The sequence below is a fragment of the Paroedura picta genome, chromosome 2 (genome assembly GCF_049243985.1).
Source record: "Paroedura picta isolate Pp20150507F chromosome 2, Ppicta_v3.0, whole genome shotgun sequence".
Classification (NCBI taxonomy): domain Eukaryota; kingdom Metazoa; phylum Chordata; class Lepidosauria; order Squamata; family Gekkonidae; genus Paroedura; species Paroedura picta.
This window is the reverse complement of record NC_135370.1, coordinates 10,443,040-10,460,378: the sequence shown is the minus strand read 5'-3', so window position 1 is coordinate 10,460,378 and position 17,339 is coordinate 10,443,040. Positions and strand designations below refer to the sequence as shown.

The window sequence follows — 17,339 nt, the reverse complement described above, 5'->3', positions numbered from 1 at the left end:
GTCTGCTCTGGAAGGTTGACTCTATGGCATTACACCCCATGAGGTGTAATGCGAAGACCAGTGTTAAAGGGTCTCCTGCAGCCTAGAGTCATACCTGCCAGGCAGCCTCCTTGCCTAAGCACCCGGCCTCCTCCGTTTTCAACTGTTTCTAAGCCAAGTCATTTCACTGCTGCCTATGAACTGAAATGATGGTTCTGTTCTCAGTTTTTTATGTGGTTTAAGGCAGTGGTCCCCAACCTTTTTATCACCAGGGACCACTCAACGCCGGAGACCACTCACCGGGGACCACTCAACGCCTTTTACTGAGGCCCGGTGGGGGCGGGGTAGTTTACTCCTTTACTCTTAACCACTGCCCTAACGCTCTCTGATCGCTATGGTAATGTTTAAACATCCCTTCAAAATAAGATACAGACACGCCACAACAATGAACATAAGGAACATTTTATTTCCATGGAAATTTTAACTCATGACAATGACAAATCAATGGGAACCCTGAGCTTGTTTCTCTGCAACGAGATAGTCCCATCTGGGAGTGATGGGAGACAATGACACCCGAAGTGTGTTGTAAAGGGCTGGGGAAAGGCGTCCTTCGGGCCCACCTCCAATTAGTCGAAGGACCACATGTGGTCTGCAGCCCACAGGTTGGGGATCACTAGTTTAAGGCAGTGGTCCGCAACCTTTTTGGGTTTTTGGCCGCCGCCTGGTGGTTTGGGACCACTGGTTTAAGGTACATTTCATTCTGTTTTATTGGTTCTGTGCACACCAGGCTGAGACATCACAGTGAGGGGCGGTATCTGTTCCACTTAATATTTCTGGTAAGGCCTAGGAGGAGGAGCTGGTCTCATGGCTTAAGTGCCACTCAGCACTTAACAACCATTCAAGCGTGGCTATCCCGCCCGAGTGCCTCCTCCTCCAACTGGCTTGCCTGTCTGTCTAGCGGCCAGCCAATCGCCTTCTGTCCCCCAGCCCTGACCATCCCCTCCTCCTTCCACTTCCCTCTGAGGCTCGGAGGCTGCAGATTCCTGCTGCATGAGAGATGCCCCCTGCTGGTGAGTTCCCTTCCCAGGGGCCTCCAGGCTGCAGCCTTTCCAAGTCCTGGGGGTAGGGAAAGCCCATCCACAGAGTTCTCCCACCACCACCCATCTAGCACCCATTGTATTCCTGAATGCAATGGGCTTGGCCCCTGGTATAAAATAAATCTGTAAGTAAACCTGCCCTCCCCAGGCTCCACCACCCCAACCTTCCAGGTGCTTCCCAACCCAGAGCTGGGAGCCTCTGCTCCTTTAGTGTCTGGAACCAAACGGGGCACCTGCAGCTGCTGGGCTCCAGCATGAAGGAGGCTGCTTGGCCCTGATACAGCCCCACAGGTAGGTCACAGCAAAAATGGGCACAGCAACAAAGTTCGGAAAACTGAAAGAGAGCTTATTGTGATCCAGGCCCAGTACGTTAGCGTACTATGACACGGCGTGGAGACTGCCTTTGAGAAGTTGTGAGTTCCAGCATTTTGCAGGGGGTTGGACTAGATGACCCTGGAGGTCCCTTCCAACTCTGTGATTCTAAGTCCTGGGAGCCTTCCGAGGGTCCCAGAGGGGGCTGCTGAACAACTGAGATGGGCTCTCATTGGCCCCTGGGGTGTCTCTCTAAGCTCTGTTCAAAGGGCTTGCTTTGCCCTGACTCACTTCTGGAAGACCGTCAGGATCATCCTGAGTCCCTGGGGACTAAAGACTAGGACAGAACCGTTTACTGTTCTTGTTTTTTAACATTGTTATTGCCTTATTGCTGTAGTTATTCTTGCTGCTGCTGCTGCTAAAACTAAGCAATTCTAAGAAAACCCACTCTGCACCAAGATAGCCAAGTCTCTATGGCATGGATATACAAATACTGATTCTGTACCCGTTGTTTTGCCTCTCCTAGGCACGACCATGGGCTAGGGCAGTGGTTCTCCACCTTCCTTATGCTGCGACCCTTTAATACAGCTCCTCCTGTTGTGGGGACCCCCAACCATAAAATGATGCAGGTGTTCCTTCACAGAAATGAAACCGAAACTGACCCATGGCGTGAAGATCCATGGTTCATGATTGCATATAAATTGGTTTTTTCCCGGGGTTTCTCAGTTCAGCTCTGCCTTGTCCCGCCAAGCTGCACGGCCACCTGGAGCGCCTGGCCAGAGATTGCGCTGCTGGAGCGGCTGGCGGGGAAAGGGTCCTGACCCCCAGGTCGAGAACCGCCTCGGCCATCACCGAAGCCCGAGGCGGCCGGTGGCCAGTCTGTTTTATACCAGGGCATAGACCCCGCGGTGACCTTGAGACCCTTCCTGTCTCTTTCCCTGGAGTCGCTAAGCGTGTGCTTCGCTTGCACACAACAGACACGCATTTTCCCCGCAGGAGGAACCTCCTCCGTCCCAATCCTCGCAGGTGCTTGGAGGGGCAGCGTTCGAAAACGGGTCCCCTGGCCTGCCCTGCCGCCAAGCAAAATGCGGGGGGACCAAACTCTGCGGCACGAGGGGCCACTTCCAGGCCGAGATCCAACGGGCCATTGCTGCTGCTGCTGCTGCTGCTGCCCTTCCTGCCCAGGCCCGCGAGAGGAAGGCGGCGGCTGAGCATTGCATCCAAGGTCGCTTGGCCCGGGCGGCGACGAAGGTGCCCGCGAAGCCTGAGGACCAGGCGGCCCTATGCGCTGCTACCAGGGAGCAACGCACGTCGGGATCCATTTTTAGCGCGTCGCCGGTCCCCGAGGCGCCTAAGGCGGGCGGGCGGAGCGAGGGAGGGAGGGAGCGAGGGGGGCGGCCGGCCTGTGCTTCTGGCTCCCGGGGCCCGGCTGGGGATCCGGAGACTCCGCCCGAGGAAGCCGCCGCTCGCCCAGTGCAGCCCGAGGACCCCGCAGGGACGTCCAGATTTCCCTTCGGAAGGGCCTCTTGGGGGCTTCTCCGGCGAGGCCTTGCGGGCGCTTTGCAAGGCGGCTGGGATGCGCGCAAGGGCCGAGGCCCCGCAAGGGCAGGCTTCCGTTCACACACGCGGGGGGCGCCCACACCGCTCCTGCATCCAGGCAGAGGCGCGGCTAAGGCCTTTCTCGGAGATTTGGGATTGTCATGCATGCCCCCGCCCGTCCCCGCCCCCTTTAATCACCAGCGGTGGGTGCCCTTAAGGCAAGCAAGCCCCTCCCCTCCCCTGGGGGAGACCTACCTTCCAGGGTAAAATCTAGCAATATGTACTCGTAAGCACAGTCTGCCTTTGTCTCTACTTGAGGCCTCTTCAGCGTGGAGAATATCTTTCCGGGGCTGCTGTCATCCGGATCTTCCAGTTTCCTGAGTCCACACCCCATGGCAACTGTCTGCCAAAGAAAAGAAGAGGTGAAGGGGCAGCGAAAGGGGCGAGGGGTCCTGCACGGAGGGCTCCTGCAGGATCTGCTTTCTCTGGCTGGAGAAGAAGGCTCCCAAAAGTTCTGTTTTAGAGTTTGCTCGCTTTCAGCCATAAAGGGAGAAAAGGGACATTTAGCACCCCAGTTAGAAAATGCAGGGGCTCGCTGTCCATTTTCTGTCCCATCCGGAAAGTGGCCGGTGATTTCAGGCTCCCGACTCCAGGCTCGGTGTGTTTCTTTAGCGAGAGCTACAAACTTAGCGGAGGTTTTCCACGCCACGTCAATTCGCAGGCGGCCCCCTGAGCAGCGTTCTGTCTGTCTGTCGCAGAGGGCACCAATGAAGGCTTTGTCTGTTCCTCTTGGCTCGGGGGATCCTGATGCAAGAAAAGAACTGAAATGAAAAGTTGCGGGAGAAACTTCGGAGCAATTACTTACAGTCAGGAGACTGGCAGCGACGGCACAGTTGCAAAGAAGGGGCTGGGGGTGGGACGGGACAAGTTAGTCAACGGAGGGGAAACAGAGAGCCCCCGCAGGGTTGGAGACAAAAATCATTTCCAGAAAGGAAGTCGGCCTCGAGAGGAAATTGTTTCTGGCATCTCAAAGGGGAGCGGAGTAAATGAAAAAGGAGTTTGGAGTCTATTTTAAATGTGAGGCTTTTGGCTCTGACCTCCTTGGCAGGAGACGGCTGGAAAAGTTGCACGGTTCTGGAGGACGACGGGTTTTGTTTTGGCGAGAAAACTGGATCTAGCCAAGCCACCTTAATCGACGCAAACAAATGCTTCTTCTCCCTGCGTTTGAAAATACCGAAGCACGCTTCACAACGAATCAGAGCGAGAAATCTGATTCAAATTATCTCCCTCTCTCCTTCTCCTTCTGTTCTCTAAATAAAACACTTCAAAACTTCTGCTTGGTGGTGGATTTCTCAGCTATTGACTTTCCCCTTATTTCTTCAGTACATGCAATCAAAATTAAGCCACAGTGTTACCAACAGCGCAGATCAAAACTTTCAACTCCACAGCAAGATGCTGCATCAGGAGGTGGGACCAAAAGCAGAGTCTTTATTCAGCTTTCAAGGACGACCAAATATATTTATGGATTGCATCCAAGGCTTCAGCATACCATGCCAGAGGTTTGGCTCTTTTCACTGGGCAGCGAATAACTTCTTTTGAATCAAGTCCCCAAAGCAGTTTGCCAGACAGCACAGAAAGAGCTGCTCAAGAATCGCCAACCCAGATCTCCAGGGGTGTGTGCAAAATTATCTGCATGGGACTTTGGCTGTTGGTCAAAGTGACACCTGAGCACAGGCTTCCCCAAAGTGCGCTGTTGCTGTGGCCACTGTCGGTGGCTGGGCCCATGGCTATTTGTGGCCCGCATTCCAATGAGAGCATTTTCCATGGCTGCAATAGCAGCCATTTGGAGCTTGGCTCCAGTCATGTGGCAGCCATTTTAGGATGGGGCTCACCTTCCTCTCTTAAAGTCCCAGAGGCCCACACTGGCTCTGAAAGGTGGGGGACTCTTGCCAGGGCTGGGTTTACTAACAGGCTAAGTAGGCTGAAGCCTATCATTTTCAACATAATATTCTAATATAGTTTAGGATTAGGCCCTGGGGAGCAAAATGCCACTTGGGCAGTTGTTAAAGCTGCTCACATGTATTGCCAGTTGCAAGAGCCCCACCTGAATACAGTTTACCAAGTGAAAGATTTGTAACTTTCCTTGAGCTAAAAACCTTTGAGAGCCAATTGATTTCAATTAGCCGCTCAAGAGAAGAAGAAGAGTTGGTTCTTATATGCCGCTTTTCCCTACCCGAAGGAGGCTCAAAGCAGCTTACAGTCGCCTTCCCTTTCCTCTCCCCACAACAGACACCCTGTGAGGTGGGTGAGGCTGAGAGAGCCCTGATATTACTGAAGAAGAAGAAGAGTTGGTTCTTATATGCCGCTTTTCCCTACCCGAAGGAGGCTCAAAGCAGCTTACATTCACCTTCTCTTTCCTCTCCCCACAACAGACACCCTATGGGGTGGGTGAGGCTGAGAGAGCCCTGATATCACTGCTTGGTCAGAACAGTTTTTATCAGTGCCAGTTTTTATCAGTGCTGTGGTGAGCCCAAAGTCACCCAGCTGGTTGCATGTGGGGGAGCGCAGAATTGAACCCGGCTTGCCAGATTAGAAGTCCGCACTCCTAACCACTACACCAAACTGGCTCAAGAGATTTGTTAGGGTCAAAGAAAACACTGCCCTTCTAAGGTTGTGTGCGGTGGCATCCGAATCGGCCGTTTCAGGACAATTCGGATGTTGCCGTGCACAACCCTAGCCCTTACCCTATCCTGGATAATTCTGTGTGCCAACTCAGTGTTGTCCCATTGATGGCAGCTTTCCTCCCCCAGAGTCATATCAGTGTTGTTGGTGGTCCTAAGTGTTTATTTCCCTCGTTCGCTGGTTCAGTTGGTAACTTTGCTATGAGAGACAATAATAGTGGAGTCAGGTTTGGGCACATCTGTATTTAAAGGGCAGGTTGACAGAGTAGATAAAGGTGTCATGCTGGCTGCTGTGCTTTTCAGTAAGCTGGTTCTCAGGAACTCCAGTTTGTCCTTTATCAGTTGCTGATCCATGGCAGATAATTCTTTAAAGGAGCCCATCAGTTTTCCCTCAAAAATGTTGTCATTAATGACAGTTCTGATGAGGTTTTTAAATCGGCAAGCAATTCTGTCCAACTAGTCAGGTCATTTGGGACAGTTTTCCTTGGGGTTATTTTTCTTTCCTCTTCTCAAAATGCTCAGTACACTTGTGCCGTCTCAGAGTTTTAAAGCTAGGCATTAAAGGTGATAAGACTGTATTACTAAAAACACAGGCTGGAAAGACCCCCTTTGCACTTAGGGGGGATTTATTACAAAGCAGCAGCGACAGTACTTAGTGAAACCCTTTGTGCTTGATTAGAATTGCAATTAGGTCAGCATGTTTCACTTGGTCACCCGAAAGGGCTCTGAAATGTCTTTTGACAAGTAGCTTGCTTCTCCAAAAGGGTGTGATGCCTTTAGAGCTACAAACAGGCTAACAAAATTGGTATTCAGGGCATGAGTTTTCCTGTGCATGCACACTTCCTCAGCCTTTTTTGGTCTTAAAGGTGGACTCAAATATTGTTGCACTACTTCCGACCAATACGGCTTCCACTTGGAACAGTGAGGCTGACCTCGTGCAGTTGCAGGTCGCTCCTCTTCCTCCATCACGGAGCTGTGAGGAATGATTTTTAAGCAGAAGCTGTTATGAAGCAGCAGGTTTGCGTGGTGAGGGCTCTTTAGGAAGGGTGACTCTATTAGTACGGGCCTCTTACCAGCTAAGTCAGAGGCCGTGGTCCAAGCCCAAGAGGTGCTACAGCGCAGGATGAACTCTCTGATGCTCACTACAGGCCAGCATAGAAGTCATTGCTCCATCTGTATGTAACAGCATTACTTTTGCTCAGAATTTCCAACTGAGTTTTAATAATGTTTCCTTCCCTCCTTGTTTAGACCAGCAACAATTGTCCTACCGCTGGAACCGCTTCACAATATTTGTTGAAGAGCTTGAAGTGAAGTTCCCCTTGATTGAAAGACTGCTTGCAGGAGACTTCAGTGCAAGGCTGGGCCAAGAGGACTCTGTCCTTTCAAGGGCACCAAACTCGGGCCCGGATGAGCCCCTACCTACCCAATTGTCTTTCCGTCACAAGGCATTCTAAGGACTCTCATATAAATGGTGCTGGGATCTTACTGGCCAAATATTGCACACCTTTTGATAGAATGGTACTAAATGGCTCATCTCCCCATGATTGTCCAGGGGAATTTACACTCACTGGATGTGACTGTCCCATTCCCAAAGCCGTTAATTTTTAAAAGCATATATCTGATGATGTGATTTGCCTTTAACTTGTTCAGATGGGGAGGGATGCTAGCAAGAGCCAGCTCTCCAAAAAGTGTCCACATGTCTAAGAGTTGCTGGGGCTGAGCCAGGTGCTTACTTGTAGTGCCAGGGTCTCCTTAGAGGCAGGGAAGGAGGTGAAGACAACGAGTCCTTTCCGGAGTAAATACTGGAGAAGCCAGGAGGGCTCTGGGCACCCAAGGAAGCTGCCTTGTTTGAGTGAGTTGGTGTGTGCTAGCTCAGGCTGCTGCCTGCGTTTGGCTCCTCTTTTTGGGATGGTCACATACACACACTCCCCATCCCCTTTTCTCTTGCTCAAAGACACAGGCAGCTAGGAACATGAGGGGAAGAAAGGAAGACAGAGGGCACAGCCATAGCAGGGCACAAGCGGGAAAAACACACACACACACATTCAAGGGGGAAGCAAGCTAGGATCCAGGTGGAAGAGAAGGCACAGAGCGATCTGGGGGGTGGGGAAGGCACTGGGCACAGCTGTGGAGCTGAAAAACTCAAAATTTAAAGGAACAAAAACTCCTCCTTCCCCACCCACTCTCATGCTGGGTCAGGAGCCACCAAGCAGGTGTCAAAGTGCCACTTGTGGCTCACAAACTGTGGTTTGGCCACCCGTTCTACAAAATCATGCCATTTCTGAGGTTTCTCAAAGCATGAGGAATTTTTCAGGAGTTTCTCAATGGTAAAAAAGTTGTGAAAGGCTGCCTTAAGGGGTACCCAATGAATCTTACACAGTAGATTCGGGGCAGACAAAAAGAAATCAAAATGTGGAATTTGTTGCCAGAGGTAGGCTTTAAAAGGGGATTAGGCAGATTCACACAAGTCTATCAGTGGCTCCCAGGCATGGTGACTGGAGGGAACCTCCACATTCAGAGGCACTAAGCCTCTGAATCCCAGAGCCAGGAGGCAACCACAGGGGAAGGCCTCAGGCTCTGTGTCCTGCTGTTGGATTCCCCAGGCCACTGTGTGAAAACAGGTTGCTGGACTAGATGGAACACTGGTCTGATCAAGAGGGCTCTTCTTTAACCCCTCCAAGACAGAGGTCCTGTTGGGTAAGGCAGCACAACTGCCCTGCCTAGACAGAGTGCGGCTGATGGCAGCACAATCCAATAGGAATCTTCAACGCCTCCTTTTCAAAGGAGGTACAGATCACGAAGGTAGCTCAACTGGCATTTTCCCATCTTTGTCAGGGGAAACTACTAGGCCCTGCCTGACCCCAGAATACCTGACCACAGTGACCCCTGGGACGAGTGACCTCCATGCTAGACTTCTGTAACTTGCTCTACATGGACCTATCTTTGACCTTGACCTGGAAATTGCAATTAGTTCCGGGTGCAGTGGCCAGAGATCCCACAAGGACACCTTGGAGGGCTCACATGAGGCCCCTGGGGCAACTGCACTGGCTCCCAACTGAATTCTGGATCTGGTTTAAGGTATTGGTATTAACCTTCAAGGCGGTCTGGGTCCAGCATAGCTTTAACTGACTATACCCCCTGAAGAGCATTACACTCTGCCAACGCCAACAGGCTAGTGATCCCTGTCCCAACAGGTGCATCAACCAGGGCCAGGGCTTTTTTGGTCCAGGCCCCTACCTGGTGGCTTGAGCTCCTGGAAGAACTGTGAGTCCTGTAGAAGCTGTCTCAGTTCCGCAGGGCATGCAACATGGAGCTCTTCCACGAGGCACTGAGCCCCATATTGCCAGGGTTCCCCTCCGCATGGATACCCCCTGTATTAATTTAAACTGCTTAGACCAAGATGGCAGCAAAGATGGACGTTGGTGACATGTGCCATGTCAATTTTTCCAGTTTTCTCCTGGATGGAGGCTGGGGTTGCCAGGTGAGAGCCAGTTTGGTGTGGTGGTTAGGGGTGTGGACTTCTAATCTGGCATGCCGGGTTCGATTCTGCGCTCCCCCACATGCAACCAGCTGGGTGACCTTGGGCTCGCCACAGCACTGATAAAGCTCTTCTGACCGAAAAAGTGATATCAGAGCTCTCTCAGCCTCACCCACCTCACAGGGTGTCTGTTGTGGGGAGAGGAAAGGGAAGGCGACTGTAAGCTGCTTTGAGCATCCTTCGGGTAGAGAAAAGTGGCATATAAGAACCAACTCTTCTTCTTCTTCTTCTCCTCCTTCCCCCACTCCCTTCTGGTGCCTTTGCAGTCTCATTTGAAGCTCTGCTCCAGCTGGGCTCTGTATTATGTTATCTTGTAGCCTTGATGGGAGTGGAAAACAACAGGGCCCTGGTGTGGTTTGCGTTACAGTGTGCACCCAATGGTGCGCACTTGGCAGCTGCCTAGAGGTGCTAGTCTAGTGGCCCCGCCACACTCAACAGCAGCTCCATAGCGGTGGAGGCGGCCTTGTCCACAGAGCTCACTGGGCCGCAGTCAGCAGTAGCGCCCACCTGAGGTGCTCTCTGAGCCATGGATCCCTGCAGCATGCACTCATCTGCAACGCTTGTCCATCAGCAGTGGTGCTCAGCAAAAGCAGCATGCTTGCAGAGCTCGGTGGTGGCACCCATCTGCGGTGGAGCTCATCCGTGGTGCTCTGTTGCAGTGCCTCTCTGTGGTGCTTATATATGGTGCTTGGCAGCGGCAGCATTCGTCTGCAGCAGGGGTAGTTAAACTGCGACCAACATTCACTGGCAGGGGCTCATGGGAATTGTAGTCCATGGACATCTGGAGGGCCATAGTTTGACTACTCCTGATCTGCAGCACTTGGCAGTGTTGGTACCCATCCTCGGCAGGATTAGAGGCACCAGTCCATTACCCAGAAATCTGCGGGTGATTCTTGATGCCCCCTTATCTATGGAGGCACAGGTTTCAAGAATAGTGCTCTCGTTCTTCCATCTTTGCCAGGCCAAGCTACTAGTGCTCTACCTGGCCATGAAACACTTAACCAGAGTCATCCAAACAACAGTCACCTCTAGATTGGACTTCTATGCTGGCCTGCCCTTATTCTTGCTCTGGAAACTGCAACTGGTCCAGAATGCAGCCACCCTGAAAAACACACATTTGACCTGTACCCCATCAGCTGCACTGGCTCCCAGTTGAATTCCGGATCAAGTGTAAGGTACTGTTGCTTACCCATAAGGCCATTCACAGTCCAGGTCCTGCGTATCTGACGAGACCTCCTCTCTATCTACACCACCCAGAGAATGCTTCGTTCTATGTATACCAACCAGCTGGTGGCCCCTGGCCCCAAAGAGGTATGTTTGGTCTCAACCAGGGACAGGGCATTTTCCATCCTGGTGGGATGAGTTCCTGGAACACACCGGAGCCGTTGAAACTAGCAGTTTCGTGAGGCTTGTAAAATGGAGCTCTTCTGCCAAGCTTTTGGTTGGGGCCAAAGCTAAACAACATCTACCTATTGCATGGCCCCACCCACCCTCCTATTAGTTAACAACATTGGGTAGAGGAAGCTCCAAATCACTGCCAGACTCTTGTCTGCTCTGGGGGATGAGAGGGCACTGCTGCTCTTGTTGTGCCAATGAATCTTAAAATTGATTTAAGTTTAAATTTTACGTAAGTTTCATATTTAAATTTTCATGTTTACACTGAGCTGGTCTCCTGGATAGGGTGGTATAGAAATCAAGCAAACAAATTTAACATCAGGCTGTGCACAGCTGGTAAATCAGTTTGGGTCGTGTTTCCCACAATGCTTTCAAGAGTCAAAGCTGCCTTCCACAGCAGCTTGTCAAGTTCAGCAGGGCAGTCAACCTCTGAATCCTGGAGCCAGGAGGCAACGTGCCCCGTTGTGGACCTCCTGAGGAACTGGCTGGCCGCTACGTGAGGCAAGAAGCTGGACTAGAAAGACCCCCTCAGTGGTCTGATCCAGCGGGGGTCTTATTTTCTTACTTATTGTTTTCTCAAAAAAGAACTTGCATCAACACAGCAGGCAAATAATGTCTTATTTGAATGAAACTTTATTACGAAACCATTGGGTTTTTTTTTTGAGAAAGTACAAGTTACCAGAGCTTAATTTGTTACTGTATCCTATCAACGTACAGCACAATTTGGTTCACTGTGGGTATAGGATTCTTGTGTGGTGGCTTCCACTGACCACGCAGAATCCTATGTTCTCCTTTTCCTATATGGAAATAATACAGGAGGCCATAAGAGTGAATGGACTCCTTATCCATCTCTCTCTGGTCTCTGCAGAAGTTACTCGTGTGCTCTGAAGTACATAAATGTATGTAGCTGGTCTGGAGGCCCAAGGACGAAAATAAAACCAAGGCTCTAATGAGCCTATGGGAAGCTGCTGTACAGTTGATACATTGGATCATGTTCACACTTGAAACCAAAAATGAGTGGATAAGACATGTGCAAAACAGTTTCTGTACATTTATGTTAGCTTAGAAGACTGCAGTAACAAACATAAATGCACCTGGAGCAGGGGTAGTCAACCTGTGGCCCTCCAGATGTTCATGGACTACAATGACCATGAGCCCCTGCCAACCGGCAGGGGCTCATGGGAATTGTAGTCCATGGACATCTGGAGGGCCACAGGTTGACTACCCCTGACCTGGAGTATATAAACAGAGCACGTCAACTCGGATACTATCACTGCAAAAATTTTAAGTTTACGTTATGCTTTGCTTTGCACACTCTTTGTAATCAGGGCTACATAGTCCCACAACGTCTCTCATACAAAATATACCATTTTACAGCTTGCTTTCAATGGCCACTCTACAATATTTTAAAGACAGCACTGTTATCCCAAAATATCTGAAATGGGACAGTCTAATAATGAAGCCCCAAACAAGACACACGTTCTTCTGCTATGCCACATTCTATTTTAAATCAGAACTTCACAACAATTTAGGCGGATGTAATTGGGAACTAGCAGAGCTTAAAAACTCTCGCTTCCTAGACTTGTATGCATGTATGATTCAGCTATCTTCATGTCACATTTGTAAAAAGCTGCCACTATATGAAGATGAATTTCAGATCCCTGAAATGACCATTTAAACAACACTTACACGAACATATATTACAATTAACTGAATGATATCAAACTACATATTAAAATATAGGCATAAAGCATATAAGCAAAGCCATGTGTTCTGTTACTTTTGAGTAAATCATTAGTGGAATGCAGTACGCTGAACAGTTTATTTTTTCAAGAGGATTTTAAAATATGTTAATAGCATAAAGGAATACTGAAGCGATAGGTTAAATGGCTGTGTTATGATTAAACCAAACTTTTATTTGTTCATGAGAATAAGTAACAATTTGGTGTTCATACTTTAAAATTTCAAAACAAGTAGACTTCCAGAGATAAGAAAGTCCTGTTTTCTTTAACATTATGGCATTTCTTTACCTATTTCTTAAAAATATGTTTGGAGTTATGATCGCACATGCTGCTTAAATAAATTCTTCACCTTGAAGTCTATAGTTAATATGATTCTACTATCTATCCCAATTCAAACTTTTAAAATCAGGATTTTAACACAGATTAATACTAGTTCAGTCTTTAACAAATGCGAAGTGGCATTGTGACTGCTTTCCATCTATCGCTCAATATTCAAACAATGTCTTAATATGAAATAAGAAACCACCCTAGACTTGGGAACCAATGTTTTCCACAGAGAAACATAATGAAGAAAACGGGGACTAGGGTTGTGCACTTCGGCGCGGTTTGGCTGCCTTGGCAATCACCAAAGCCCGAGGTGGCCAGTACCACGGCGTGGAGAGGAGGGGCACTGCCCCTTCGGGCTTACATGACTACCGAGGTGGCTAAACCACACCGAGGCGCACAACCCTAGCGGGGACAGTTTATTAGATCCAACTACCATTTGACACAGAAGTGTTGTCTAGGTATCATCCCCAGTTCTATAATGATCTGCATGAGACACACTGATGCCCGTGTTTAAAGGAACAGTGACACCCCACAGCTTACATTGCAGAACTAGAGTGCAGAATGCCATTTTAAAACTTTTGGACATACAGTACCTGACCCACCCCCCTAGAATAAGTTGATGAGACCTGGTCGTACCTTAATCAGAATCTTATTTCAATTATTGTATTTTTAGTTTATGAAATAAGTCTTGGCCAAATACAGACAAATATAAAACAACCCTGATGTTTGTATTGTTCTTTTAAATGGAAATAGTATTTCTTGCCTGATGCATATATCAATAACTCCATAACACAAGCCATTTTTTTCGGTGGACTTGAAGTATGAATATGTTTTTTTTTAAAAAATTGCAGTAGTAAATACTAAACACTCCTTGGATATCTCCATTTCAAACGGCTTCAAGGGAAAAAAGGGGTTTGAACCAAGTAAAATGAGAATCCAAGGAAAAGATTTAAAACCCACCCTGACTGTTTAGATAGAATGGGTTATTACGTACAACTGTTTCATGATGCAATTAGAAATAAGGACACCGTAACAGAACACAAGGTCTTTTCCTGGCTACATTAATATTGTTCATAAGGCTATTTACAATGGAGCAAATCTTCTCTCATGTACAAAGCCATTTCAAGAGATGTCAGTACATTTATACAGATATATTCTAAAACTTCTGCAAATATAAAACCAGTAACATCAAACTGATACCCCAACAAACAGCTCAAGTTATTTATACTTGACATAAACTATTTAAGTCTGACAGCTGCTGAGTTATCACAAACATTTTTACAAGAGGTATAAATTATTTTTGTATATGATCTTTCTGCTTAATAAAGGCATAAACCTATTTAAAGACTTAGAGTGTGACTAGAAAAATAAATAACATTTTTAGGAAATCTGAATTTATTTTCCTTTCTTCCAGCATTTACAGTAGCAGGCAAAAGTAGTATAGGCCAAGCAGGTTGTATGTATTTTCCAGCATAACGTTAAAAGACAGTATTAGTAACTAAATGATGGGAATGTAACCCTGCAATACTGCCTCTACATAAAGTTTTACCTTATGTTAAAGTGAAAAATTAGCCCCAAGAATGGCTGGAAATTAAATACTGAGCAAACAAAAATGAAATCAAAATAGTGAGTATGAAACATTTACAAATGTAAAGAATAGTTAAAATAGTGAAAGTCTTCTCTAAAAAACAAATAACTGGTTCTGTGGGTCTGCTGGAGTAAAATTAAGCGTAGGGATAGTAACAAAAAGCTTAGAAAAGAACAAACAATGAATTCCTATCCTTGTAGTGAAGAGGAACGTTGTATTCCTCCTTAGGACATGATAGGCAGTGATTTGTTTTAATCCCGCACAGGGATAAGAAAGATGTTGATATGACTTCAAGGGCCAAATGTGTGTATTCAAATTAATACACTGAATTATTAAAGCAAAGCATGCATATTCCACATCCGATATATCATCGTAAGTGTATGTAATGCTTGGCATATTTAAAACCAGTTATCACTCAGAAAAACCGGAAAGAATTATGTGGATACATGTAGATGGTCGAGTTTTCAGCTTTGAAAAAAAAGACGTAAAAATTCTTGTATAAAAAAAAAAAGACTGACTGATTTCAAATGAAATACAGACAGCACTCAAATTCTGCTTCAACAGAAATATTGACTAAAATATTGAAGGATAGTTTTTGCTATCATTCTAGCAAAAGTAGTTTTACAATTGTTGTTAGTTGCTCTGGCAATTAATCAGGTGAAAATGAGTTTTACATTTGTCCTGTCAACACAAAAATGTTGGTTTTAAACTGCATACATAGGTTACACACCACAAATTTATGTCACCATTCAAGTATATCAATTGAAACAGGTAACCATGATTTTATCCTGCAATTTACGTTTACTAACTGCATTCCTGTAAGTACAAGATCTTTTATTTCCTTACAAAAAGTAAGGGCATTCTGACTTCTGTACTCAGTAAACGTTAAGAGCTACAAAATTACATACCTTTATGTGCTAACATACTAGTAATTTGGTCGATAACTAAGGCTCTATTTAACAGAGTCTGTAGAGGAAGGAGTAGTAAGCATTGAGTCATCTGATCTGTAATCTTTTCTAGGATGAAAATGGGGACTTCGTGCATATCGAGGCTTCAGACTCATAGATGAAGAATGAGAAAAATTTCTTCTCACAGAGTGTATCTTGGCTTCCTAAGAAAGGGAAAAAAACTGTACATTTCAAAATAGAAGTTTACTGTATTAAAGGTATAATCAAATGTAGTCAAGAAGCAAAATGCAAGGCAAAATACGAACAGCAAGAACTGAACATGCCTTGACCGGGATTGGCCCAGGCTAGGTTGATGTTGACACATCTCGGAAGCTAACTCAGGTTGCTCCTGATAAGGACTTGGATAGAAGACCACTAAGCAACGGCAAGGTCGCTATGCAGAGGCAGGCAACGCCAAACCAACTCTTGCTTTGGCCCATTATGCACGGGGGTGAAATGGCGGCAACTAAAATCTCCGATAACACACGGAGCCGGCTGCAACTGGCCGCAGATTCAGTGCATGCTGCCGAAAAAGCCGCGTTAGCGAAACGCAGAAGAAAGCGCAGCTTTCGGGTGACCGGGGCGCAACCAGAAGCGGTGCTGGGGTCGCCGTGTGCATAATCGGTTACTCTGGATTTTGCCGCCATTGTGTCCCATCTTGTGCATAAGCGGTTTGCTTCGCTTCTTCCCTCTCCGCATTTTCCATGTGACCCGAAATCGCCGTTTCGGCGGCCGTGCATAATGGGCCTTTGAAAATTCTACAGCAGGGGTGGGCAAACTGTGGCCCTCCAGATGTCCATGGACTACAATTCCCATGAGCCCCTGCTGCAGGGGCTCATGGGAATTGTAGTCCATGGACATTTGGAGGGCCACAGTTTGCCCACCTCTGCCCTACAGGGTTGCCGTAAGTTGGGTGTGACTTGATGACACTTTCCCCAACAGGCAAGATGAAAAAAGGAATCAAAAACCCAACCTGAGAGAACAAGTTAGGAACCCAAAGGTTGAGCAGCAAATACATACAAAAATTCAAAGCTTAAAAAATATTAAAGTGTGAGAAAGTCTGTGCAAGGTTGCACATAAGGTCTCAATGGCTGCATATCATTTTCTTTTGGTTTACACATGAGGATGCACACTCAGGATTGACTCTGGATCTTGGGCAGAATGGTGGTTCTGGACGACCTTTTGATTCTGAGCTCCACCTCTGAAATTATAATATATCGTTGGGAGCTTCATGTTTTATGATTCTTATGCCACCAACCACTGTGATACTGTACTTTTATATGTGTGCATATAGTTTACTTGACCCCTGATGAATATCCTGTGTCTTTAAACATATATGGTCTATATGCATACCATGTGCAACCATTGAGACGGTACATGCAGCATCGCACAGACTGTTTCTTATGTTTTCATGTAGTTTTTAATCTTTTTAAGGTGCACTTAATAAGTATTTGTATTTTAATTTTATTTTAATGTATATTTGCTGCTCAACCTTCAGGTTCTTGACTTGATGGCACTTTCCACCAGCAGTAACTGGACATGTGTTAGATGCTGCAGCAGACAATTTGATCTGTAAGCCAAGGAGCCCACAATATAAAAACATCACATTATGTAATTCCTCTGCCAGCACAAGGGTATGCTGAAAAGGAAGGAAAAAAGAAAAAGGAGAAGACATTCAGGAAAAAAATTAAAATAGGTTCCGTCCTGCAGATGGGATTGAAAGAAAAGTCCTGGTTCACAAAAGGCTGGGCTGCATCATGGCAGGGCAACATGGTGGCCCTCATGAGGGAGAAAGGCAGGAAGTACAGTTTGGTGTAGTAGTTAGGAGTGCGGACATCTAATCTGGCGAGCTGGGTTCGATTCTGCGCTCCCCCACATGCAGCCAGCTGGGTGACCTTGGGCTCGCCACGGCACTGGTAAAACTGTTCTGACCGAGCAGTGATATCAGCGCTCTCTCAGCCTCACCCACCCCACAGGGTGTCTGTTGTGGGGAGAGGAAGGGAAGGCGAATGTAAACCGCTTTGAGCCTCCTTCAGGTAGAGAAAAGCAGCATATAAGAACCAACTCTTCTTCTTCTTACATTTTGTGAAAGAAAAGTGAAATAATAAATGGCTCCGGATTGTTTTTGTGCTATCTTCTCTGACATCTTCAAGCTTCATCAACTTAGATCCTAATCAATTCAACTCAGTGGGCT

The 17,339-nt window shown here is 47.2% G+C and overlaps 2 protein-coding genes and 1 long non-coding RNA gene across 5 annotated transcripts in view; 1 reads left to right on the top strand and 2 right to left on the bottom strand.

The window, feature by feature from the left end:
• RFTN2 (raftlin family member 2) overlaps positions 1–4,692 on the bottom strand; it is a 36,503-nt gene extending 31,811 nt beyond the window's left edge. Inside the window, 2 exon segments of the mRNA XM_077319343.1 lie at positions 3,183–3,330; positions 3,793–4,692. Coding sequence (XP_077175458.1) covers positions 3,183–3,321 — 139 coding nt within the window. The 5' untranslated portion in view covers positions 3,322–3,330; positions 3,793–4,692.
• A 2,015-nt stretch (positions 4,693–6,707) lies between these two features.
• Positions 6,708–7,230, top strand: LOC143828607 (uncharacterized). Of its 2 annotated transcripts, none has more exons than XR_013227759.1 (2): positions 6,708–6,783; positions 6,857–7,230. It is a non-coding gene; the product is annotated as an uncharacterized LOC143828607 (long non-coding RNA). The 2 variants fall into 2 exon arrangements; XR_013227760.1 differs by having other exon boundaries at positions 6,737–6,768.
• A 4,546-nt stretch (positions 7,231–11,776) lies between these two features.
• The window catches only part of BOLL (boule RNA binding protein), a 36,331-nt gene continuing 30,768 nt past the window's right edge, over positions 11,777–17,339 (bottom strand). The window contains exon 11 of one of the 2 annotated variants that reach the window (XM_077319341.1): positions 11,777–15,309. In XM_077319341.1, coding sequence (XP_077175456.1) covers positions 15,151–15,309 — 159 coding nt within the window. In that variant the 3' untranslated portion in view covers positions 11,777–15,150. Of the gene's footprint in view, positions 15,328–17,339 lie in introns of both variants that reach the window. The other variant, XM_077319342.1, reaches the window with a different exon arrangement.